This window comes from Ictalurus furcatus, chromosome 5 (assembly GCF_023375685.1).
Source record: "Ictalurus furcatus strain D&B chromosome 5, Billie_1.0, whole genome shotgun sequence".
Classification (NCBI taxonomy): Eukaryota; Metazoa; Chordata; class Actinopteri; order Siluriformes; family Ictaluridae; genus Ictalurus; species Ictalurus furcatus.
The window spans coordinates 13,539,189-13,566,398 of NC_071259.1; the positions used below are offsets into that span (position 1 = coordinate 13,539,189).

The 27,210-nt window shown below is 38.3% G+C and overlaps 1 protein-coding gene across 9 annotated transcripts in view; it reads left to right on the forward strand.

Annotated features, from left to right (window-relative positions):
• gapvd1 (GTPase activating protein and VPS9 domains 1) overlaps positions 1-27,210 on the forward strand; it is a 152,302-nt gene that overhangs the window by 105,153 nt on the left and 19,939 nt on the right. For 3 of the 9 annotated variants that reach the window (XM_053624789.1, XM_053624788.1, XM_053624790.1), the window contains 11 exons: positions 3,057-3,191; positions 4,140-4,259; positions 4,461-4,538; positions 5,232-5,339; positions 15,149-15,477; positions 15,759-15,846; positions 17,544-17,576; positions 19,882-19,953; positions 24,552-24,686; positions 24,949-25,078; positions 26,375-26,484. In XM_053624789.1, coding sequence (XP_053480764.1) covers positions 3,057-3,191; positions 4,140-4,259; positions 4,461-4,538; positions 5,232-5,339; positions 15,149-15,477; positions 15,759-15,846; positions 17,544-17,576; positions 19,882-19,953; positions 24,552-24,686; positions 24,949-25,078; positions 26,375-26,484 — 1,338 coding nt within the window. Of the gene's footprint in view, positions 1-3,056; positions 3,192-4,139; positions 4,260-4,460; positions 4,539-5,231; positions 5,340-15,148; positions 15,478-15,758; positions 15,847-17,543; positions 17,577-19,881; positions 20,330-24,551; positions 24,687-24,948; positions 25,079-26,374; positions 26,485-27,210 lie in introns of those variants that run through there. The other 6 variants (XM_053624793.1, XM_053624792.1, XM_053624794.1 and 3 more) reach the window with 4 other exon arrangements.

Here is a 27,210-nt window from a genome sequence, read left to right on the forward strand (position 1 = left end):
TAAAAGATTCATATCGTGTTTTTTGAAAATGAATGTGAATTTATTGTCTTTGCATTATTTGAGGTCTGACAACACTGCATCTTTTTTTGTTATTTTGACCAGTTATCATTTCTGCAACTGAATGCTCTAAATGACATTATTTTTATCTGGGAAAAATGTTGTCAGTAGTTTATAGAATTAAAAAAAAAAGTTAATTTTACCGAAACACATGCCTATAAATAGTAAAACCAGAGAAACTGAATTTTGCAGTGGCCTGTTAATTTTTTCCAGAGCTGTGTGTTTGTTTGGGGGTTTTTTTGTTTGTTTGTTTTGCTTGTATTTATTTTATTTATTTATTTATTTTGTCTTTTTTTATTTATTTATTTTACCCCTAAACTGAATCTCCCTTTACTAGACTTCCAGCTCCTTTTCCTGAAAGTTTAACAACCCTCAATCTCAATTCTATGGCATCTGACATTAAAGAATGGCTGGTCACAGAAGAAACACGTTCAGTTTTAAGGACACCAATATCAATACCAGTGGTTTCTTTGATGCGTTCTTTTAGTTGTCTCTCAGAACTGGTCATTTCAATTTCATGAAGCAAGTTATAAAAACTGGTCTTTAGTGAACATTTCAAGAAGCTTCTAAGATTCCTGTATAAAATCAATAGTTGTAGGGCTCTTACTATGCAATACTACAGGCCAATCACCCCTGAAGGACAACCCTTATAGTTATCAAATACCTAGACATGTACAAAAAAAAACTAAAAGTATCCAAATAACACACAAAGCAGTCAAACTGCTCATTCTCTAACAAATGGTTAATAAAACCTTAAACATCACAATAGAGCTAGATACTACCACTCACAGTATAGCAGGGTACACTGCTCCAAACAACTTCACATAAGCTGCTAACACACTGAAGTCAGGATCATGGACCTGTTACTACAATAGCTAACTCACCTAACTTATGTGACACTTCCCCCATCACACTCCATTACCCTTACAGCCAGTGAATAATGTTGCTGAGTGCTGTGTTTGTAATATCACAATGCAATCAATTTAAGAGAGAATGAGCAACCCCCTGATACCCGACTAATTTTCCTAACTATCTATCTTTTGAGGCATAATGAGTGCAGGGCACCTTTTAAAAACAGATTTCAGTAATCATAGTACAAGGTTTTGAATGATAACAGAGAATCAAGTCTCCTCCTAGGACTACATAAAAATAATAAAGGAAAAATAACTAAAGTGTGAACCATAGGAAGGGACGAATGTCTTAGTCTACTCAAAGTCTCACAGCACACAAACAACTGCAAAAATTCTATCAAAATGGAGGTAATTAATCCAGCAACAAACTGCAAGCCACCAAACAAACCCAAACAACAAATTAAATTGTATGGATTATTTGGACACGGTCCTATTATGTTACAACCCAAGTCAACTTAAAACTATCAAATTAGGAAATGCAGAAGTCAGAGAACACCAGACTTAAGATCAAATAATTTTTACATGATGGCCTTATCCAGAGCGACTTGCAGAATTGCTTTGGCATCTTTATCAAAAACACATCTTCATGCTAGTTCACTAGCAGGGACTGTAATAGGTACCAACACTACCATTTGAAAACCTGCTTTTATATTACCTTTGCTCATCGTAAAATTGGGTGGTCTGTCACCAAGGGTGCAATGTTCTAAACTGTTTAACACATCTAGATGTATATATAAAAAATGAAAGCTAAAATTATGATCTGTTGTCTCATATTCAACTTTTGATTTCAAACCCACATGTCTTCAGTGTATAGCAAAAACAAAAGAATTGGCCTTGCCATTCCAATACATTCGGAGGGAACTGTATTTACACTCACCATACACTCTATTAAGATCACCATTGCACCTGAACATTCATGCAGTTATCTAATCGGCCAACCATTTGGCTGCAGTACAATGCAAAACGTATACAGGCCAAGAGCTTCAGTTATTGACATCAGAACATGGGGGAAAACATCAGAATGGGGAAAAAGTGTGATGCCTGTGAATTCGATCATGGCACGGTAGTTGGTGCCAGATGGGCTGGTTTGTGTATTTCATAAACTGCTGATCTCCTGGGAATATCACAAACAATAGTCTCTAGTGTTTACACAGAATGGTGAGAAAAACAAAAAGCATCCTGGAAGCAGGAGGTCTGCAGATTGAAACACCTTGTTGGTCAGAGAGATCAGAGGAGAATGATCTGACTTTTTTAAGCTAACAGGAAGTTTATAGTAACTCTAATAATAATAATTTTTACTACCGTAGTGACAGGAAAAACATATCAGAATGCACAACACATCAAACTTGGAGGTGGATAAACTACAACAGCAGAAGACCACATCAGGATCCACTCCTGTCAGCTCAAGAAGAGGTTATCATGGGCACAGGTTTGGCAAACTGGACAGTTTAACTGTAACAAGTATTTAACTGTCCAGTTTCAGTGAGTCTTCCTTTGATGGCCTCAGATTATTGTTCACAGCTGACAGGAGTGAAACCTGCTGTTGTAGCTCATCCACTGCAAGGTTACTTGTTTTGTGCATTTTGAGATGCTTTTCTGCTCACCCCAGGTGTAAAGAGTGCTTATATGAGTTACTATATCCTTCCTGGCAGCTCGAACCGATCTGGCCATTTTCCTCTGAACTCTATCAACAAGGCATTTCCACCCACAGATCTGTTGCTTACTCAGTGTTTTTTGTTTTTTTGCACAATTCTGCATAAATTCTAGAGTCTGGGGTGTGTGTGTGTGTGAAAATCCCAAGAGATCAGCAGTTTCTGAAATACTCACTACCAATATACATGCCACGATCAAAACCAAAGAGATCACATTTTTTCTTCATTCTGATGTTTGATGTGAACATTACCTGAAGCTCTTGAAGTGCATCTGCATGATTTATTTTATTTATTTATTTTTGCATTGTTCTGTTGGCACAATATTGGCCGATTAGATAACTGCTTGAATGTGCAGTATGTGTAATAAACTTGCAGTACCTGGTGAACTATAATAAACCATTACTGTGTGTGTGTGTGTGTGTGTGTGTGTGTGTAGAGACTGCAGATTTAAAGCAAGAGGAGCGCTTGCAGGAATTAGAAAGCTGCTCAGGGGTGGGCAGCACTTCAGATGATACTGAAGTCAGAGAGGTCAGCTCCCGACCAAGCACCCCAGGATTAAGCATCATCTCAGGTACCCACAAAGAAATTCATACAATTAAAAAAAAAATTTAATTCAACATTAAGCTATCTTAAAAATGCTCCAATTCAGGTTTCATCTCCCTGTTTGCTGGCCTGCTATCAGAATCACTGCCACTGATCCTCACTACCCTCAACATTGCACTCACCCAGTAACTTTAAAACATCTGTGCTCAAAGTATGAGTAACAAGTTTCTACATTTCACAAAAAAATACAAAAAAAATGCCTTTCATAAACGTATGACTAATCACACTCTACCTAAACTGTAGTGTTTCACAAATAGTGGCTTGCTAATGAAAGCATAATTTAATGTATTACTTGCAAATGTACTGTTTACTAGACATAAAACTTTCAAAATGTTTGTAAGTAAAATGTCTCTTTGTATTTTACACATTTTCTCTCATAACAGGAAACTACAGTGCCATTTGAGAAATAAATGAGACTATGTATTCTGGTCACTGCAGTGAAAAAAGTGCCACTTTCACGCTTTGCAAAATAAAAATAAAATCATCCAGTAAATCTAAAGTCAGAGTTGTGTATGAATGTGGATCTCATGGTGTTACCATACAGCTAGGAAATCTGAAAGTTTTGTCTTTACTTGATGGAATGAGGAGGTTAGTCAAAACAGCTTTTGACATAAAATAGCAAAAGTGAATATTAAGTATATTAAAAAAAGAGAGAGCGAGCACATAATGGTACCTGTAAGATCTCTGTTATTGCGATGTCACATCAGAGCTACTTCTGTCTTTTTTTTTTTTTTTTTGGAATTCCTTTGAGGGATTTTAGGAAGTTCCTATACCCTGGTATGATTCATGATGCATTTACACTGCTCCACATGACTGAGATGTCCCAAGGAGAAGTTAGCTGTTAACATGAGCACCATTATACAGACATGAAACAACTATGAAAGTTGCACAAATTAATGTATGTAAATTTTTGTAGGTATTAGTGTAACATCTGAAGATATCCCCAACAAGGTTGAAGACCTGCGCTCAGAATGTAGCTCAGATTTTGGAGGCAAAGACTCTGTCACAAGCCCAGATGGAGAGGATTCTGCACACGGTAAACACATCCTAATAGATATAACTGTTTTAACAGGAAAGCCTGTATCTAAATAAAAGTATTGCTAAGTGAGCTACAATTTAATTTGTTTCAATGAAATCTTGTGTGCTGGGACACCAGATAATATGGTGTTAAAAGCTTTGGTCTGGGGTTAACCCTTTTTATCCCTCTCTTGGCTCCATCATTCCTGCATGTCTCAAGGAGCACATGGTTTGTCCTGTGTGCCTGCTCAAACTGACTCTCTGCTGACCATGTTTGATCCACTCTCTTCTGGAGAAGGTAATGTAAATCGCTAGCCTGCCCTGCTGTATGGGATATTACAGTTGCATGCCAGTGTACTGTTATAAATTATTGCCATGACCTTGTGCTAAATGCCAAGAACCCAATTAAAAATTAAGTTTCTCCCATTCCCTCATTATGCTCAGTAATAATATGCACTTAAGGTCTCTAGCAATTAAGTAGGTGGAGTTCAACAACATTGAAATACTTTTTTACTCCTTGAGCTTGCCCCCATTCCCACCCATGTACACAAAGCTCCACCCTGATCCTATGGTGGCTCATAGAGTTCAACAAGAATTAGCATCAACAAGGACTGTCTTGACATCACTTGTTGTAACACTATAAACACGTGAAATTCGGTTTCTACCAGGGTCCGTACAAGGTGCTTGAAGTGCTTGAATTTGGCATTTGGAAATTTAATTACTGGAAAATCTTGAAAATAGACAGTTTTTTGTAGTGGTGCTTAAAAAGTGCTTGAATTATAAAAAGTCAATAAATATGAAATCGCAAAAAACTTTTATTTTCGATAGAAAACGAATACTTCCTTTCACTCAAACAATGACTCTCCTCTGCAGCCCCTCTCCCTCATCCTCCTCCTGCTATTCACTCACTCATTGTGACAGACAGCTCTGGTCCACTTCTCAGACCCCTTTAGCGACCTTTTTTTGTTGTTTTTTTTTTCTTTCAAAAAAGCACCTAGTGACAAATCTATCGACATTTCGGGCAAACCTTGGCAACTTCCCGCAGAAGAGAGTGGCCAGTACTGCCCCCCAAGCATGAGGTCCTGCTTTCCACCCGCAGGTATCTCTCTCTCTCTCTCTCTCTCTCTCTCTCTCTCTCTCTCTCTCTCTCTCTGCCTCTGCCTCTCTGCGGCTACCCTGTTCAATTAGTGTCAGAGAAGAGCAGCATATTCATTCGCTTCTAAGTTTCTCTCTGAGTGATAATTTTACATGTAAATACAGCTGAAATCACAGCATACACGTTGTCTTAAAATTGTGTGTATGGTGATTTTGTCAGACGACGTCACGGTTATAAAATCAGGATTTTAGCAGGATCAGCAGCTTGGAAGTGACTGCTGGTGAATATGTAATCTTAATGGGCTGCGTTTCAATCACTATTTCATACTTGTTCCTCTGTCTGACAACAAACAGAAAAATGTGTAAATAAGAACAGTTTTATTGGGAATTCGTCTGTATTAAAATATAGTATGTGAGCACGGAGTACTGAATGAATGCGTAATCAATATGCTAATTAGTGCATGATATCATCTAGTGACATTTAGCGACTTTCCACTGAAAGTTGTTGACTATAGTGCTCCTATCATTCACCTGCAGTATAGTGACATTATGGTGAAGATGAAGCAATGCCTAGGAAATGCAAATTAGTCCAACATGGCTGGAAAAGGCGGCATATAAAATTGGTTGTGTTTTTATTTAATATTTTTTTTGGGGGGGGTGATTTTAAAAAGAAAAAATAAAGAATATGTTTCAGTGATATCTCTTGTGTTGGGCACGTTGACTTAGTGGTTATTACGTTTGCCTCACACCTCCAATGTTCTCAGTTCGATTCCTGTCACTGCCCTGTGTGTGCGGAGCTTGCCTGTTCTCCCCGTGCTCCCCCAGTCCCCAGACATGCATTGTAGGCTGATTGGCAGTTCCAAATTGTCCATGGTATGTGCATGTGTGTGTGATTGTGCCCTGCAATAGGTTGGCTCCCTGTCCAGGGTGTCCCCTCCTCGTGCCCTGAGTTCCCTCCCAGGCTACCCACGACCCTGTGTAGGATAAGCGGTACAGAAAATGGATGGACACCTCTTGTATAGTCCTTGAAAACAAAAAAATTGTCTTTGAAAGTCCTGGAATTTCATTATGAAGAATCTGTATGAACCCTGTTCTACTGATTTATGATAATGGAAGAGTGTCCTCACTGTCCTATTTTTCTTTGTAATAAGCTCTCATGGGCTTTGAAGCTCAAATGTTAGCATTGTTGGCTGTCTAGTAGTTATCTAGCATCACAGACATTTCTGTGAAGGTGGTTCATCCAGTGCATTGCTTTACCTGGCTCTCTAAGTGATGAACATGTTTACTTGATTAATTCTGTAAAGCATGCTATTCAAACAATTCAGAGCTTTATACAGATTGCATTTTTTCAGAATATCTGGAAAAAAAAATACAAACCTAGTATCTATAGAGCTTTAGACATTGTCACAATGTATAGTATCTCACAAAAGTGAGTACACCCCTCACATTTTTGTAAATATTTGATTATATCTTTTCATGTGACAACATTGAAGAAATGACACTTTGCTAGAATGTATGCAGATCACCACATCATGTTCCTCCTGTTAGTCAAGAACAGGAATCTAAGGCTATCATGGACACAGACTTAACGCAACTGAACAGTTGAAAACTGGAAAAATTTTGTGATTTTTTTTTTTTTCTTTTTCCCCTAATCTTCAGCTTTGATGTAGTCTGTTGTTGTAGCCCATTGGGGTTTTCCCAGTATACAATGGTTAGTACCTACCAAAAGTGGTCCAAGGAAGGACAAGTAGTGAACCAGTGACAGGGTCATAGGCACTCAAGGCTCAATGAAGCACGTGATTAGCAAAGGCCTGTCTGTTCCTATCCCACAGAAGCGTTACTGTAACAGAAATTGCTGAAAAAGTTAATGCTGGCCATGATAGAAAGGTGTCAGAACAAACAGTGCACCTGCATATGGGGTTGTGTAGCCACGGACCAGTCAGAGTGCCCATGTCTACCCATGTCCACTGCTGAAAGTGCCTACAATGGGCATGTGAGCATCAGAACTGGACCATGGAGCAATGGAAGCAGGTGGCCTGGTCTGATGAATCACGTTTTCTTTTACATCTTGTGAACGGCCAAGTGTGTGTGCATCATTTGCCTGGGGAAAAGATGGCACCAGGATACACTATGGGAAGAAGCCAAGCCAGTAGAGGCAGTGTGATGCTCTGGGCAATGTTCTGCTGGGAGACTTTGGGTCCTGTCTTTCATGTGGATGTTACTTTGACACGTACCACCAACCTAAACGTTGCAGACCAAGTACTCGTCTTCATGTCAACGGTATTCCCTAATGGCACCGGGCTGTTTCAGCAGGATAATGCACACTGCAAAAATTGTTCAGGAATGGTTTGAGGAACTTGACAAAGATTTCAAGGTGTTGACTTTCTGAGAGAGATCTCAATCTGATTGAGCATCTGTGGGAAGTGCTGGACAAGCAAGTCCAATCCATGAAGGTACCACATCACAACTCGCTAATATCTTGGTGCCAGATACCACAGCACACCTTCAGAGGTCTTGTGGAGTCCATGCCTTGATGGGTCAGAGCTGTTTTTATGGTACAATGGGGACCTACACAATATTGGGCAGGTGGTTTTAATTTTATGGCTGATGGGAATGTCTCATATTGTGGCGTGTGTGTATTTGGACTAAATCTGGAATGGGATATTCAGATGTTTTCAATTTAACTCAAAAGTTTTCATTACAAATGATACCATCAAAACAACTTGAATGAATAGTAGAATCTTAAAACTGAAAAATTAATTTCAGAATATCTTAGTATTTGGTTTGTGCCCTTTTTGCTGTAATGACCATGTGCACTTGAGCTGACAGAATCTACAAGTTTGTGTAAAACCTGTTTATCCATGTTAGATAAAATCCAATGGCTGAACACATGCTTCAATGGAAGGGGAAAATCTGACCTTTTTAAAAAGGAGTTACATTTATTCATTTAGTAGACCCGTTTATCCAAAGCGAATTACAAATGAGGAAATACAAGCAAAGAGATATCAAGCAGAGAACAATACCAGTAGTGCTACCATGCAAGATTTATAATGAGAAGCAAAGTGCGCAGAGTAGAGGTATAAGTGCCAGAGTAAGTTGTTGGGGTTTTTATTATTTTTTTTATTATTTTTTTTTTTTTTTTAAATAATGTGGGGGTTGGCATTTTAGGGGTTAGTTAAGTGCTCATGGAAGAGGTGGGTCTTTAGCTGTTTTTTGAAAACAGTGACTGATTCTGAGGTCCGGATTGAGGTTGGAAGTTCATTCCACCACTGAGGGACAGTTAGTTTGAACGTTCTGGAAAGGGACCTTGAGCTCCACTGAGTAGGCACTACTAAGCGTCGGTCATTAACCAATCGCAGATTAAATGAGGGAATGTAAGCCTCAAGGAGAGTGTTGAGGTAGGGGGGTGCTGTTCCAGACAAGGTCTTGTACTTGAGCATCAAGGCCTTGAATTTGATGTGGGCAGCTACAGGAAGCCAGTGGAGGGAGATGAAGAGGGGTGTGACTTGGGTCCTTTTGGGCTGGTTGAAGACAAGGTGTGCTGCTGTATTCTGAATAATTTGAAATGGTTTGATGGAGCTGGAGAGGAGTCCTGAGAGTAGTGCATTGCAGTAGTCCAGTTTTGAAATGACAAGAGCCTGGACCATTAGCTGTGTAGCCTGTTCGGTGAGATAGGGTCTGATTTTCTTGTACAGATGTTATACAGAATGAACCTACAGAATGAACCTACAGAATCGTGCAGTTGTTGAAATGTGGTCTGTGAAGGTCAAGCTGTCATCAAAAGTCACCCCAAGGTTCCTGGCTGTCCTGGTTGGCTTGAGTGTGGTTGAGCCGAGCTGTACAGTGAGGTTATGGTTGACTCAGGGGCAGGCTGGGATGACGAGAAGCTCAGTTTTTGCCATGTTGAGCTTAAGGTGGTGTTCCCTCATCCAGTTAGAGCTGTGAGACAGGCAACAATGATTCGAGACCGATGGATCATCAGGCTGGAAGGACAAATAAAGCTAGGTGTCATCAGCCATGACACTCAATCGCATTCCCCAGAGATGTAGTATAAATAGAAAAGAGCAGTGGACCCAGAACTGACCCCTGGGGAACCCCAGTTGAAAGTTGCTGCGTTTCAGAAGCCCCTCCTTTTCAAAATACCTTGAAGCATCTGCCTGTCAGATATGATTCCATCCAGTGCAGCACCGTTCCAGTGATGCCTAGGCCAAAGAGAGTTGACAGGAGGATGTGCCGGTGTAGAGGGATGTGTTAAAGATGTGTGTGAGTGCAGGTAATAGTGTGGGAGAGATGGACTGAAGAAGGTGAGAAGGGATAGGGTCGAGGATAGTTTCTGGGACGGCTAGAGAGGAGGAGTTTTGGACATCAGTCTCTGAGGGAGGAGAGTAGGAGGAAAGTTGAGAGTTACATGGAGGAGGAGCCGGTCTATGCATGTCTGGGGTTGAGAACTGGTTCCTGATTGATGTAACCTTGTTGGAAAAGAAAGTGGCAAAGGAAGGAGGGGCAGAGAAGAAAAGAAAAGGTTTTGAAGAGAGTATGGGTGTTCGGAGAGCTGCCAATCTTCTCTTGGTAGTGTATGGCTTTAGCAGTGGAGATGCTATGGGGAAAAAGCAGAGAAAGAGTTTGGTAATTGGTTAGGTCAGTCGGATCGTTAGATTTATACAATTTCCTTTCAGTTGCCCTTAGCTTGGCCTGGTTGTTACACAGGGCTTCTGAGAGCCAAGGGCTAGATTCAAGTTAACATGGTCAGTATCAAAAATTTGTTTCAGTTTAAATCGTGACCTAGAAATTGTGCAACATCTTGAATTGTTTCCTTTTGCCTTTTTTGTTTTCAGAATTCTGAAACATTGTTTCCAATTTATAGATTGTGAAATAGTACCAATTAAGCTCATTAGAAAACATCTTGGACAGATACTAACAAAAAATATAGCTGCAAGCAGCAGTTATTGGGGTTCAAGCTGTTTAGGACCCTTAAAGACGTTAAAGGATATGATTTAATATTGTGCAATCCTATAAGCACCTAAATCAAAGAAAGAGTAAGATAATTTAAAGAAATATCGGCCTTCATTAAGCTTGTGTAATAGCTGCTGAACGTTGCTCGACCAATGGCAGCCATGTTTTTCAAGATTCACAATTGTCCTTGTATATGCTGATTGGACCTTGAATAAGGACAATTCTTACAAGATTGTTTATGATGTCTATTGGACCAATGGTTCCACATTTACTCCCAAGTTCATATTTTGTTCTATTATAGCACCACCAACTGGTCACAGTCAGTATTCTTCAATCAACAGTTTTTTTTAGAATTGTCCTCAGATTGAACCCATATGTAAGTATCCCAAGTTTGGTGAAAATATCTCATTCTGTTCAAGAGTTATAGCCATTTAAGTAAAAGTGGCCACACCCACTTCAAACTTTTTGATGTGCCCTTACGAGGGTAAATCAAAACTTCAACTTTTTTTTGATAATTATTGATCTAAATAGTGCAAAGAATTATCCTGCTATAGGATTATTACAGTTGAGCAAAAAACCTAGTACTACTTCTCAAAACTAGGTTTCTGAAATAATCTCAAATATATAATGAACGATTTGATTGGCAGCAGTGGTCCTAGAGGCAAATTGGTCAGAATGAGATCTAATGTATGGTACAAAGAATATGTGTATGTCTGAAACATTGAATAATATACAATCATTTACACACCATTTATACAGCCATTTTCAAGGTTTTTTTTACTCATATAGCACAACTTTATTTATGGAGTTTCATGCTGTGAATTCTTTATATTTCCAGATTTCTTGAGGTCATACTGATGTCTGGTGAACATGTGAATTTCATGTGAATAGCTTCATAGGAAATATATTTACTGAAAAAAATGTTGATGCATCCAATACTTATTTCCTCCACTGTAGATTGACGTCATATATAAGCCTATCAAGTTTGGTGAAGATATTTTGTTAAAGCAATTTTCGTAAAATTGGCCACGCCTACTTCTGATGTTTTCGCATACTGTAGCTACCCCAAGTCAAAAGTTCAAACTTGTCTTGATTACTTTTGATATGAATCAAATTGGAGATATACGGTTTGTTTGGTTTGAGCCAAGGATTCCAGTGGTATAAAGCACTTGAATCTACAACAACTGGTCTATGAGTTATGAGCAGTTTTGCATTTTTTATCTCCCCTTATTGACCGATTTGACCAAGTCTGTGTTTCTGAGTAGCGTCAATACTACTACCATCTGACCAAGTTTCAGGTCTCTAGGCCTTACGGTTTGGTCTGCCCGATCAGTTTTATAGCGGAATAATAATAAAAATCTTAACAATTACAATAGGATCTCAGCGTTAAGTGCTTGTCCCCCTAATAATAATAACAATCCTGGCATATAAAAATGCAAGCAGTTCAATTCAGTTTATTTATTTATTTTTGTATAGTGCTTTTTACAATGGACATTGTCTCAAAGCAGCTTTACAGAAACATATAAACATGGGATACAGATTTTAAATGTGTGAATTTATCCCAATTGAGCAAGCCATTGGCGACATTGGCAAGGAAAATCTCCCTAAGATGTTAAGAGGAAGAAACCTTGAGAGGAATCAGACTCGGAAAGGAACCCATCCTCATATGGGTAATAATGGATAGTGTAAAAGTAAAGGAAAGTTCATTATGGTTTAATATGAAGTCTGTTTGTTGAACTAGTCCACTGTTAAAAGGAGACCTGAGTGCAAAACTGCATGTTGTAATTGCAGTCCCGGGGCCTTAGAAGCGACCATAGTCCCAGCAACCACAGTGAGTGTGTCCATCTGGAATTGGAGTAGATGAGAGCTCCATCCAGAGGTAGGGCAGCCGAACGGATCAGGCAGGTCCAGAGAGGATCAGGATCTCTAGCATCTCCATAAAATCGTGTATGGCTCGACAGAAGGAGAGAGGGAGGGATTGTTAAGAATGTGCTTTGCGTAACAGAAAAAGTATACTCATAGTAGGTTTGAGTAAACAAATGTGTTTTTAAGCCTAGACTTAAACACTGAGACTGTGTCTGAGTCCCGAACACTAATTGGGAGGCTATTCCATAACTGTGGGGCTTTGTAAGAGAAAGCTCTTCATCTTGCTGTAGCCTTCACTATTTGAGGTACCGTCAAATAGCCTGCACCTTTTGATCTAAGTAGGCGTGGCGGATCATAGAAAACCAAAAGTTTGTTTAGATATTGTGGCGCGAGACCGTTTAGTGCTTTATAAGTCAGTAATAGTATTTTATAATTAAAGTGTGATTTCACTGGCAGCCAATGCAGTGTGGATAAGATCGGGGAGATGTGGTCGTAGCTTCTAGTTCTAGTTAGGACACTAGCAGCTGCATTCTGGACTAACTGGAGTTTGTTTATGCACCTACTGGAACATCCAGACAGTATGGCATTACAATAATCTAGGCTAGAGGTGATGAAAGCATGAACTAAAATGTCTGCATCATGTAGTGACATTATATTTCTTATTTTAGCAATATTTCTGAGATGAAAGAAGGCTATCATAGTAATGTTATCTACATGAGCATCAAATGATAGACTGGAGTCAATAATCACTGCAAGATCTTTTACTGCTGCACATGATGAAACGGAAAGTCCATCCAATGTATCAGAAAGCTTACTTCTAGCTACACTTGGTCCTAGTACAAGTACTTCTGTCTTATCAGAATTAATTAAGAGGAAGTTAATAAGCATCCCACGTCTAATGTCTTTTACACATTCTTCAACTTTATTAAACTGCTGTCTGTCATCTGCCTTTGCTGAAACATACAGCAGTGTATCATCAGCATAACAGTGGAAGCTAATTCCATGTTTACAAATAATTTGACCTAGAGGTAGCATATATAAAGTAAAAAGCAGTGGACCTAAAACAGAACATTGTGGAACACCAAATTTAACCTCGGCATGCGTGGAGAAGTCGGCATTTACATCTACAAACTGATAAAGATCGGTCAAATAAGAACTGAGCCAGGAGAGGACTGTTCCCTTAATGCCAACAACGTTTTCTAATCTATCAAGGAGAATAGTATGATCTATAGTATCAAAAGCTGCACTAAGGTCAAGTAATACAAGCAACGAGACACAACCCTGATCAGTTCACATAATGCTGAGACATTGGCAACATTTACATGCACATCAAATTCCATTTAAGGTCTGTATTCAGGTTGCAGCCATATTTCAAATACAGTGTTTTTATGCGTACAGGCATCAGAATATTCCTGTATACATGGTTGTTGTAAGCATGACGATCTACACATGAAGTTTTCCTTTCCTGCTGTTATTTGCTGGGAGGTTCAAGATGCTTCTGTTGCTACCCACAATTCCTTGGGGACTGAGCATGCGCATCTTCTTTCAGTGGATTTTCTGAATAAGATGTTTACATGTTTCCTATTACATTTACAAATTGCCTATTAATACAGGTAGATTACAGGAGTGGGGGATCAGAATATTGTCTGAATCGGGCAATCGGATTGCTGCGTTTACATGACTCAGTACTAATTAGAACATTGGCAAATTCCAATTAATGTGTGTAAATGTAGTCAATGTTTTCAGACAAGACAGAGGTCAGACATCACCAGAGTGGTGGCTTATGTCAAGTGGGACAGGTTAACTTTTTCACCCATTGTGCACAAAATAATCCTGTCGAGTACTGACTACTTTTTAACATGAAAGCAAGCATGTCCAACGAGTAATAAACTGAGGTTTGTTATGATGAGGCAATTCTCCATAACAGAAATTAGAATCTCTGCTAGTAGTCAAACTGATTTGGAGCTGTTACAGCAAAGCAGATCTTTGGTAGATCTGTTGACATCAGCATTTTCTTTGCATGATCAGAGCATATGTCTGTCCATTTGTAACACACAACTGGCCACAAATGATGTAACATTGCATATAAGCTTTTTTTGGGAAGTACTGAGTGGTTCTATTTTAAATAGAAAAAATTTGACTTTTACACTATAACAAACTTGACCAGAACACTATTCAAAGGGTTTACAATTGGGGGAAAAAAATGTTTTTAATAAAACTACTTATAAAAATAATTGTTAATAATTACTCGAGTAAGAGTAATAAAGTATCCAATGAGAAGAGTACTCAAGTAGCAAGTTACTAGTTACTTCAGATCTGTTTAAAATGAAGGGAAAATCCTGAACCTCAGACAACAGCAAACAAAAGAACAAGAGTATGGAACAAAACAGAAGGGAAAGTGTAAGTGTGTGTGTATAGAGAGAGTGAGTATTTGTGTGTTAGAATGTTTGTGTGCGCACGCATTTCCTGCCTCCGTTGACGAGTTCACTACTTCCCCCTCTTTGGCCATTATCTTCCAGGAGTGAGCCCATTAAAAAAGTTAGCGGTTGTTGCGTATGCATTCAGATCACTCCAGCGTATCGCAAGACTCGCAACCTCATATATCTTATTTTTTAAACGACATGTATTCATTAACATTTAACAGTAACTGATTAATGCCACCGAATGTAGAGAAGTAAAAGTAAATTTCTTTGATTAAAAATTAACTTGAGTAATGGTATAAGTATGGTTAGTTAAACCCACTCATAAGTAATTTTTTCCCCAAAAAGTTACTCAAGTGAATGTAGTGCATTACTACCCACCTCTGCTTATAACTATCAATTTTGTTTTAAATGACAACATTCATATGAGTCAAAATAAAATTACTTTTATTAATTCGGTTATTAATTGTTATTAAAAAAGAAAAAATGGGGTTGTTATGGGCAACGTTTTACTTTATTCTCTGTTTGTTGTCTTGTGTATGTGTTGGCTTTTTTTACTCGCGCACTGGCTCAGGTACTGGCACTATAGTTCGGCCCAAGGCACATTACACCAGACCCCCTCATCCTCCCCCAGACCCACCAATCCCAGAGGCTTGTGCCACAGGACCTTCTGAACCCAGGGCATCTCTCTTCTCCGCCCACGATCCAGAGCACCCCAAGCAGAGACACTCATACCCTGAGCGTTTGGTTAGGAGCCGCAGCACGGACATAGTCTGTGCAGGGCGCAGACCCAACAGTGATCCAGGCATAAACCGCAGGACCATGGTGGAGGACCAGGACCAAGCGGTTGCTTTTGCTGCTGGATCCACCACTTCTCCAAACAAAGATTCACTCAAAGTGGAGGTGTGCAGGACATGCTATTTCAACATTGTTCTACATGCACCAAACTACTACCAGACAAACTTATGAAAGTATTAAATTTATTTGTTTCATAAGGTCTGTTTCTACTTTGTAATTGTTCCATTTTCAGTTTTATATTAGATGATTTATCCCCTTTAATGGATAAAATCTTACTATAATTAGTTAAGACCTTACATTTACTATCACACTCTGACTAGGGGGGTGTGTGCGTGTGCATGCATGTGTGTTGGGGTGGGTGTGTGTGTGTGTGTGTGTGTGCGCAGATTGATGACAAGAAGGACAGCGATGATGAGAAATCAGACAGGAACAGACCCTGGTGGAAGAAACGGTTTGTTCCTGCCATTCCTAAAGGTAATAAGTCACTAATTTAATGACTCAGCATGTGTATCCTTAGATACTAGTTGCATGGCCATGGCATACCTTCATAAGGACTGTATCAAATTTTTAGCTGAAATGTGCATATATATCTATATATATATGCCAATATTCTCATCGGAAATATATTTACTGAAAAAAAAAATGTAAGCGTCTAATGCTTATTTCCCCCACTGTGTGTATGTATATTATATTTATCACTCTGTGTGTGTGTGTGTATATGTGTGTGTGTGTATGTGTGTATGTGTGTGTGTATGTGTATATATATATATATATATATATATATATATATATATATATATAATATATATAAAATATATGCATATGCGCGCACACACACACATAATGTGTGTATATATGTATACACTATTTGGGCCTGTTTTATATGTATATACATATATATACAGTGGTGCCTGAAAGTTTGTTAGAGTTAAAATTTTCTATAAATCTGCATAAAAATGACCTAAAACATTCAGATTTTCACAAAAGCCCTAAAAGTAGATAAAGCGAGCCCAATTAAACAAATGAGATAAAAATATTATACTGTCATTTATTTATTGAGGAAAATGATCCAATATTACATATTTGTGAGTGGCAAAAGCATGTGAACCTTTGCTTTCAGTATGTGTGTGTGTGTCTAATATGTATGTATGTATGTATGTATGTATGTGTATGCGTGTGTGAGAGAGAGAGAGATATATATATATATATATATATATAACACACACATAGTATCTCACAAAAGTGAGTACACCCCTCACATTTTTGTAAATATATGATTATATCTTTTAATGTGACAACACTGAAGAAATGACACTTTGCTACAATGTAAAGTAGTGAGTGTGGGGCATCCTCAAATGGAAGGTGGAACAGCACAAGGTCTCTAACATCCACCAGCTCTGTGATGTCATCATGGAGGAGTGGAAGAGGACTCCAGTGGCATCTTGTAAAGCTCTGGTGAACTCCATGCCCAAGAGGGTTAAGGCAGTGCTGGAAAATAATGGTGGCCACACAAAATATTGACACTTTGGGCCCAATTTGGACATTTTCACTTAGGGGCGTACTCACTTTTGTTGCCAGCGCTTTAGACATTAATGGCTGTGTGTTGAGTTATTTTGAGGGGACAGCAAATTTACACTGTTATACAAGCTGTACACTCACTACTTTCCACTGTAGCAAAGTGTCATTTCTTCAGTGTTGTCACATTAAAAGGTATAATCAAATATTTACCAAAATGTGAGGGGTGTACTCACTTCTGTGAGATAATGTAAATATAATGTGTGTGTATATATATGTATATGTATATATATATATATATATATATATATATATATATATATATATATATATATATATATATATATATATATATAATGTGTGTGTGTGTGTATATATGTATGTGTGTGTATGTATATGTAAAATATAGGTTTTCACATTTAAAAACAACCTAATAAAATGGTCTGTATCTGCATTTTGCTTTAATGTCAGTTATCCAGGACATCTGCAGAAATATGCTTTATTCCCAAGTCCCAGTTAGACTGCTCACATAAAAAGGTTTATTCTAATTGGTGATTAGTGATGGCTGAGGCAAAATATATTTAAGGCAAAGATTGTCTGTGAACCTGCTTGTCTGTGAAGCCCAATTGTATCTGTGCTGTTTGTTCTTCACACAGTGCTCTATTGGACTGCAGAGAGTGAAATGCCAGGTAACACTCAAGTATAGTTGTTGCATTCTACTTTCTGTAGACTTGACCACATCCCGCTGTGAAACTCTAGAGCAGTGGTGGTATGCCTCAGTCCATCCAGTTACATTATCATTCATATTTTGATTGGTGCTAAAATTTTTTGTTATTTTTAATGAAAAATGCCATGTAAAAAGTTACTCTTCAAAGTGCATGATGGATATAAGCAATGTGTTTATTCTCTTGGAGGCTGTATATTTGTAGCTAGGCTTGCACGATAGTGATTTTTCCTTGCTTAATCATTCAGCATCAGTAAGGTAATTGGTGCATTTTAGGTAAATAAATAAATCCATTCTCTAATGTCCCACATGGCCAACATTTTCATTGTTATCTGCTGCTCAAACTGAGCCTTGACCAGCACAGGAAATAAATAAATTGAGTATTTAATCACTTTCTATTATCATTATTAACAACATTAATTTTTAGTGTTTGATTGGACACTTTGTTGTTGGGCATAATTAATCTTTTTAGTTCAAATTTTGTCCTTTTTTGTCTTTTGCCTGAACACTGAAAGTGCCATTTAAAAATATATGTATATATAAAAATTCAGTGGCATCCCTATTAAATATAGTTAAATATTCTTAAATATACACTCACTGTCCACTTTATTAGCAACACATTTACACCTGCACATTCATGCAGTTCACTTATCAGCCAATTTTGTGGCAGTAGTGCAATGCAAAAGATTCGCTCACAGCATGTTTGTGGTTTGTCGCACCATTCTTTGTAATCCTTAGAGACTGTTATGTGGGACATTCCCAGGAGATCAGGAGTTTATGAAATACTCAAACTAGCCCTTCTGGTACCAACATCCATGCCACAATCAATGTCCCAAAGATCACACTTTTTCTTCATTCTGATGTTTGATGTGAATATTAACTGAAGCTCTTGATCTGTATTATTTTTTGCATTGCAGTGCTTCAAATGATTGGCAGATTAGATAACTGCATGAATGTGCAGTTGTCCAGATGTCCCTAGTAAAGTGGACGGTGAGTGTACAGTTCCCTCCAAAAGTTTAGGAACGGCAAGACGAATTATTTTGTTTTTGCTATACACTGAATACATTTGGGTTTGAACTCAGTAGCTGAATATGAGACAATAGAAAGCCATTTTCAAGCTGAGAAAAGAGGGAAAATCGATTAGAACCATTGCCCAAGCATTAGGCATCACCAATACAACAACTTAGAATGTCCTGAAAAAGAAAGAAACCACTGGTGCATTAGTAACTGGACATCAAACAGATTGGCCAAGGAAAAAACAGGAGTTGATGACAGAAACACTTAGACAACTGTGAAGAAAAACCCACAAGCAGCAGCCAGTGATGACACCAGCAACCTCCAAGGGTGAAGGTATCACAATCTACTGTTAGAAGAAGACTTTTTTGATGATGCAACTCACGAAAAAGAGATCTGCAACCAAATATTGTTATTTACTTTTACTTTAAGACTAAATGTTCCTATAACGTTGCTCACCCAAAATGTGGGTGGTCTACCACCAATGGTGCCATATTCTAGGTTGTTTAATGCTTCTAGATGTAAATATCAGGAAATGAAAGCTGAAATTCTGATCTATTGTCTCATATTCATCCTTTGATATCAAACCAAAATGTCTTAATAAATAAATAAACAAAATTCCGTGCTGTTCCAGTACTTTCAGAGGGGACTGTATGCTTGTCTAATGTTAGTTAAGGCAAAGATACATTGGTAGACTTTATTTCATATTAATGAACTCAAAACATTCTAAATATAATGTGACAGAAAGTGAGGACTCTGGGCAAGTTCAGAGAGCATTGGGTGATTGGGTCTTCCAGTCGGTGTCCTTTACCGTTAGAGAACTCAAAACACCTGTGCAAATCATTTCAGATTCATGTGTTGATTAGCTCATTCCCTGTTATATTGGGGAGAAAGAGACTTCTCTGATGTTAAATTGCAGAGTTCCTACACAAAACACTTAATGGTTGTCAAGTCTGGTAATACAATAAAATTGGAGTAAATGTCACTGGATATCGTGACAGTGTAATATTGTGTTGGGATGATATAATCATTATATTGCAGAAGCCTTTTTGTAGTAACTATCATGTTGCAGCTTCATTTTTAGGGTTTGGGTTTTGGGATTTTTATTTATTTATTAACAAGGGGTTTGTTAACTGCATTTTCACCTCCAAGTAATCAAAGTAAATCATACAAATGCCTTTCCATAGAATACTGTTTACTTTAACATTAATGTAGTGTAATGCTCCTTGTGTTGACTGTTTTTGTTCACACTGCAGCACCAATCGCAGCATTCCGAAAGCGGGATAAGCATGAGAAGGATGATCTGGGAGCAGAGAAGGTCCCTCAAGGTCTACCCCTATTTTTTTTTCTTCTTTCCAGTCTCCCATCTCTTTACCCACCTTCTTTTACCATCTGTCTCTCAAATATCACCCACACACAAAAAAAATCCAACTTTTCTGATGACAAAACATACCAGACTCTAACAAAGTTAGGTTTGCGAGACTACACTTAATGTATTTCCATTAGGACTGTGTACTGTTTTTTATTTCACATTTTACATATTTAAGGCAAAAAATTTGGTGATTTTTTTTTTTTTTAAGGCAGTAAAACCAATTTATTAAAAAGTCAGAAGGATGCAGAATATGAAAGGGACATGCAATTCTGGTAGTAGTTACTTTCAGATCTCCTTGAACTGTAACTTGTAAATTCATCTTGTGAGCCAATAGATAACAAGAAGGCATTCCTGTGAATAATATTTGGATTTGTAATCATTCAGTTGTGGGAATGTGAGAAACAATGGTAGTGCAGTGTCGTGGGTTGAACCATGATTATTAACCACTGTTTATTGAGTCGTCCAGTTTTCTATCTATATAGGAAATTTATGGTCATATTTATCAACCTTTTCTGCCCTATCATAAAACACAACTTTTCTTATGCTACTTTGGCCAAAATGTCTAGTTTGTACTTGATGGGTTGAAAATGAACATGGTCTTGAATGAGTAGTGTATGAGACAAAGGTTTTCTCATTTCAAAACTCGCCAAAGGAGTTAAGCAATTTTTTCAACATTTGTGTGTGTGTGTGTGTGTATGTATGTATGTGTGTATATATATATGTGTGTGTGTGTGTATTTATGTATGAATATATATGTGTGTGTGTGTATTTATGTATGAATATATGTGTGTGTGTGTTAGTGTTAGGGATGTCACGAGAACCGATGCTTCGGTATCAAGTCTTAAAACGTGACGGTGCTTGTTTTTTCTGCAGTAGCATAGATACCGTTGGTAATGAAGGTACTGGGATTGCAATTCTTCCGGAACTGATGGGGGCAGCATATACGCGTATGTGTTTTAGTTGGTCCACAAGTGGTAAAGAAGAAGAACAACGCCTACAAGCACACGGGAAAAACTGCAGAAGATGGCACCAAGTTTAGCTCTGCACGACTCGTTGAGAGTAAAGGTGGTAGGAGTCAAATATGGAAATACTTCGCATTCGAGGCAGATGACAACAAACAAATAATTGATGCTCTGAAGCCGGTGTGCAACCGATGCTATCGTTCTTTTCAAACAAAGGGAGGAAACACCTTGAATTTGGTGATACACCTGAAAGACGGGCCCTATTTTATGTTTGTTTGAGGCAGCTGGCATTGTTGCTGTGAAACCAGCTAACATTATGCACATGTAATGTGTGCGATAGCCAATTATTTGTTAATGACGCTAATGCATTGCAATGTTATAAACTACCTCCTAATGGGCCACCATGCATCGCCATTCAGCTTGTGTCCTGTCAGCAAAATGTAGCCTAATGTCACAATTATTGAAATGTTAATGGTTTTAATAAATATTTTTGGCCTGCCACCATATCAGGGATTTTAAACTAATGCTTGTATTCAGAGTATAAGGGGGGTGTGTCTGTGCATACCTTTAGGAGTGCACCTTAGCACTTGTAGCCTCCACTGTTTTATTATTCATTGTCAGACAGTGTTTGATAACTAAAATAGCCGCCTCTCTCTTTGCCAGTATCAGCCAGAGGAGGTTGTCCTCTAGGAGAGTTTTTAAATTGTATTTTTTTTATTTTATTTTTGTATCACACTATGGTATCGAGTATCATGTACTTTTGGTCGTATCGGAACCGACTACTAGATTTGGTATCGCGACATCCCGTGTGTGTGTATGTATGTGTATGTATGTGTGTGTGTGTGTGTGTGTGTGTGTGTGTGTGTATGTATGTATATATATATATATATATATATATATATATATATATATATATATATATATTTCTGCCTCCATTATGGAGAACACAAGCTGGAACTTGACTTGCGTGTGAATTGGATTAAAGTGAGGAAGACTTGCGCAGCATCGGCCTCACTCTCACTTGTGACCACCATGATCCAGTGGCATGACCGAGTCAAGATGACTGAAGACTGAAAGGCTCTGGGACTCCAAACAACCACTGTGAGAGCCATTATCTTCAAATGGTAAAATTCTGCACACTAGAACCTTTCTAGAGCTGGACAATTTTCCAGAATTTCTCCAGGAGCACAGAGAGGACTCATCCAGCAAGTCACGCAAGAGCCAAGGACATCAAAGGCCCTACAGGCCTCTCTTACATCAATAAAGGTCACTGTTCATGGCTCCATTATCAGAAAGACACTGGGCAAAAATGGCATCCATGGAAGAGTGACGAGGTGAAAACCACTGCTAACCTAGAACATTTAAGGCTCATCTGAATTTTACCAAAACACACCTTGATCCTCAAACCTATGTATGTATGTATATGTGTGTGTGTGTGTGTGTGTGTGTCAGTCCCCTTTGAAACTATTGGAATGGCAAGGCCTATTCATTTTTTGTGCTATACACCAAACACATTTGGGTTTGAGATCAAAAGATGGATGAGAGACAAGAGTTTAGGATTTTAGCTTTTATTTCCTGGTATTTACATCTAGATGTGTTAAATAACATAAATCATTGAACCTTTTGTATCAGTCCACCCAATTATTAGGTGAGCAACAGTATAAGAACAAATAAGTCTTGAAGTAAATTAAAGTAAAGAAAACTTGATATTTGGTTGCATATCCCTTGCTTTCAGTAACTGCATCAACACTCGTCACCACATTATTAGTTTCTTCTTTTGTAATGCTTTTCCAGGCTTTTACTGCAGCTTCTTTCATTTGTTGTTTGTTCTGGGGGGTTTCTCCCTTCAGTAATTGGATTAAGGTCTGCTGATTGAACCTTCCACTTTTTCCCCACAGGTAAAGTCCTTTGTTGAGTTGGCAGTGTGTTTTGGATCATTGTATTGCTGCATGATAAAGTTCCTCCTTGTTAATTTTGATGCATTTCTCTGTAAAGTGGCCTCTATATTTCTGCTCTCAAAGTTTTCTTCAAACAGTGGATAGTGATACCTTCACCCCTGCCCTGTGAAGGTTGGTGGTGAAGTCACTGACTGTTTTTGGGGGATTTTCTTGGCCAACCCATTCGGTGTCTGTTGCTCAGTACACCGGTGGTGGTCCTCAGTTATGGACCTCAGTTGTGTGGTCCTCACCATCTTCTATAAACAAAGAAATAACGTTGTGACAACAAAAATCAGACAGATTTTAATATGTAGTATTTTTTTTTTTTTTGATAAGTCAACCAACATTTAGAAGCCAGATGTTGAATAATAAGTGCCGTTTCTACTTCCACAATTATTAAGAGTGAAATTAGGAGCCAGGTATTACACATGAAATGCACAAGATCAGTTAATCATCAAGAAGTGTAATTACATATATAAAAGCAGAACTTTTGGCAGTTTGGTGTTCTGGAGCTCTCAGGTGTGTATACATCATGGCAAGATACCAGCTATGACCTCAGAGGAGTTGTTGTTGCTCATCAATCTGGGAAGGGTTATAAGGCCATCTCCAAACAATTTGAAAATCAGCATTCTACAGTGAAAAGGATTAGTTTCAAATGGAGCGCCTTTGAGACAGTTTCCCAGGATCTTCCCTGGACTGGGCATCCCAGCAAATTAAGGCCAAGGTCTGACTATTTAATGCTCAGAGATATAAAGAAAACCCCAAATGCTACATCATGTAACCTGCAGATCTCTGTAAGCACATTATTCATGACAGCACATTCAGAAAAAGACTGAGCACGTATGGCTTTCATGTAAGGGTGACTAGGAAAAAAAAGCTCTTCTCTCCAAGAAGAATATGGCAGCATGACTTAGGTTTGCAAAATTGCATCTGAACAAACCACAGAAGTTCTGGAACGATATCCTGTGGACAGATGAGAACAAGGTGGAGTTGTTTGGTCATCATGCACAGCACCATGTTTGGTAAAAACCAAGCACAAAGCATCACCACAAACACCTCATACCATCTGTCAAGCATGATGATGGAGCAGTGATGGTTTGGGTTCGTTTTGCAGCTACAGGACCTGGGAAACTCACACTCATTGAAAAAATGATTTACTCCACTTTATAACAGAATATTCTTGAGACAAATGTCCGGTCATCTGTCCAGCAGCTTAAGCTGGGTTGAACTTGAGTCATGCAACAGGCAATTATCCCAAGCACACCAGCAAATCGACATCTGAATGGCTAAAGCAGAAAAAAAAATTAAGTCTCTGTCAAAGTCTCTCACTTACACGCACTCAAAATCCATCTTACATACTATCAAGACTCTCTCTCTCACACACACAAAGTCTCACTGATGGTAATACTGATAGTGCATGTCTGTGAGAGATTAATTCGATTTCTCTAATGGCCTATAATGTAGTGTGTTCTTACACCCCACCCTTTCCGGGACTATGCATTTCTTCTCTACAGTGTTGGCAGGTCTATGTAAAGGTACAAGAGATGTTACTTAGCAGTTTTCATGTCCAATTGAAAATATAATAAGCAATATATATTTTTTAGATCTCTTAACTGTTGAAAATTATATATTTAGGGGTACTATGTGTGTGTCAGGTATGTCAGATGAGCCTTCGTTACTGGGGCAGGGCTGTCAGGCTCAAGCAGTAGAAGACATATTGGACAAATACAGGAACATCAAGAGAACCAGCCCAAGTGAGGGATCAACACCGTCCACCTATGATGTACCAGGTAATTTAGTCTTCTTAAAGTACTTGCTGAATTCATTAATTTCTCTATATGTCAGTTGATTGTCAAGTAATGAAATATTTATTTTGCTACACATGCACAATAAACTGCAGCTTTGCCTAAGTCACTTTCCACTGATCCAGTTTAAGTCTAAAATTTACATACAATATTAATGTTACTGTAATTTTAAATAAGTGTTTGCTTGTCAAGAGTGCAGTTTTAAAATAATCCTTATTCATTTCCTGTTTGTGTCATTGTTGTATAGATATGTGTAAAGAGGGTGAACGTGAACATAAATCCCATAGAAATGAGGGCCTGCAGAACATCTCTACGGATGACCTGACGGACTCTGCCAGCCAGGTGGCACAGCCTCAGGACAGCAAGTTTTCCTTTAGGTCTATAAAACATATATTACACATAGTCAGGTCCATAAATATTTGGACATTGACAAATGTATTGTTATTTTAGCTGTCTACCACGGTTTATTGGAGTTTAAATTAAATCATATAAGTTCAAAGTGTAGACTATGAAATTTAATTTTGAGGGTATGTACATCCAAATCTGGTCAATTTACAGCACTTATGTTCCCCTCCCTTTTAGGGGACCAAAACTAATTGAACAGTTGGTTGCTCAGTGGTTCCATAGCCAGATTTGTTATTCCTGCCAGTGAAGCAAGCCATCATTAGGCTGAACAATCTAAATAAACCCATCAGAGAGCAAAGCATTTATGTGTGGCCAAATTAGCTGTTCGGTACATTTTTAACACAGTGGTGAGAACAGGAGCTCCAAAAGGCCTGGAAAACCATGGAAAACAATTGTGATGTATGACACAAGAATTTCTCCTTGGTGATGAAAAACCGCTTCACAATAGTTGGTCAGATCAAGAACACCCTCTAGGATGTAGACATATCTCTGTCAAAGTCAACAGTCAAGAGAAGCCTTCACCAGAGAAAATACAGAGGGTTTATTTTACAGAGGGATGATTTTACCAGAAAACATCTTTAAGAAGCCTGTTCAGTTCTGGAACAACATATGGAGAACAGATGAAACAAAGATCAACTTGTACCAGAATGATGAGAAGAGAAGCATATGGAGATAGGAAGGAACTGCTCATGATCAGAAGTATACAACCTCATCTTTGAAGCATGGTGGAAGTATGGTTCCCTTGTATGTATTGATGTTACAGCTGATAAACGCAGCAGAAGGAATTCTGAAGTGTATAGGGCTACATATATTTTCTGCTCAGGTTCAGCTAAATGCTTTAGAACTTATTGGACTCAATGGCCTGAAGCATATTTTGATGGCAACCCAAGACTTTTTTTAAGGCATAGAATTGGAATTTTCTGCAGTGGCCAGGTGAATCACCTGACCTGCATCCAAATGAGCATGCATTTTACTTACTTGAAGGCAAAGGCAAAATGCCCCAAAACTAGCAGGAGCTGAAGACAGCTGTAGTAAAGGCCTTGCAGACTGTCACCAAGGAAGAAACCCAGCATCTGGTGATAGTGTCTATGGGTTCTATACTTTGTCAATATCCAAATATTTGGGACCTAACTGTACTTTCCTCCCTTTAGATTTGCGTTCCTTGAACATTTAACACATCTGTAGAAAGCTTAGCTGTCTCAAGATGATGATGGGTGACATTTAAGTTTGCAGGTAACTCCACTTTTATATTTTTTTCTGTCTTTCAGTGATGCTAAGAAGAAATTACGTCTGGCTCTGTGCTCTGCAGATTCGGTTGTTTTTCCTATTATGCCCACTGTAACACGGAATGGCCTCCCCGACCATGCAGATCCTGAGGGTACATATAACACACTTTTTAAACAAGTCAAGCAGTGGTTGAAAGTAGAGGTAAACTTTGGAATAATTAATGAAGAATTTGAGCAAAAAAAAATAAGTGACTATGAATCCCATGCTTACATCATGTTGCATATTTGTGCTGTCTTCACATCACATTCACTTTTCCTTCAAGTTGAAGACCATAAGTTACAGTATTTAACACTCTACAGTCTGAGGCCTTTCAGACACTTTTGAGGTAGTCTGACATGCCTTTACATTTTAATATATTTCACCTATCTAAAAAACATTCATCCAAAAATGCTACATATGCTTATATTTACTATAAACTCACCAACAGTAATTTGAGAGCAGTAAGAATGTCATGAATATAGGTTTTGTTTAAATGAACTGTAAATTTACACTTTTCAAAAACCTATTTTCAGTGGTGTTTGGGATACTGTGATAAACACATTATAAACATTTTTGACAGGACTTTTGAGCTCTGAACCTTTGTAAACATAGGTGTTGGCTACACATAGGTGATTAAATCATGCAGAAATGTCATGTGGTCTGACTACAAAAGTTGTAGAACTTTGAAGTGACACTATTTTTTTCAAAGCCAGTGGCTTACATAATGAATATTGATGAGATGGGTGTCAACACCTGTAATAGTTCCCCTCCCCACTGTCAAAGGTAATTGCCCATCTGGGATGTCATTGTGTCTTCCACACCCCACACCCATCCGGTC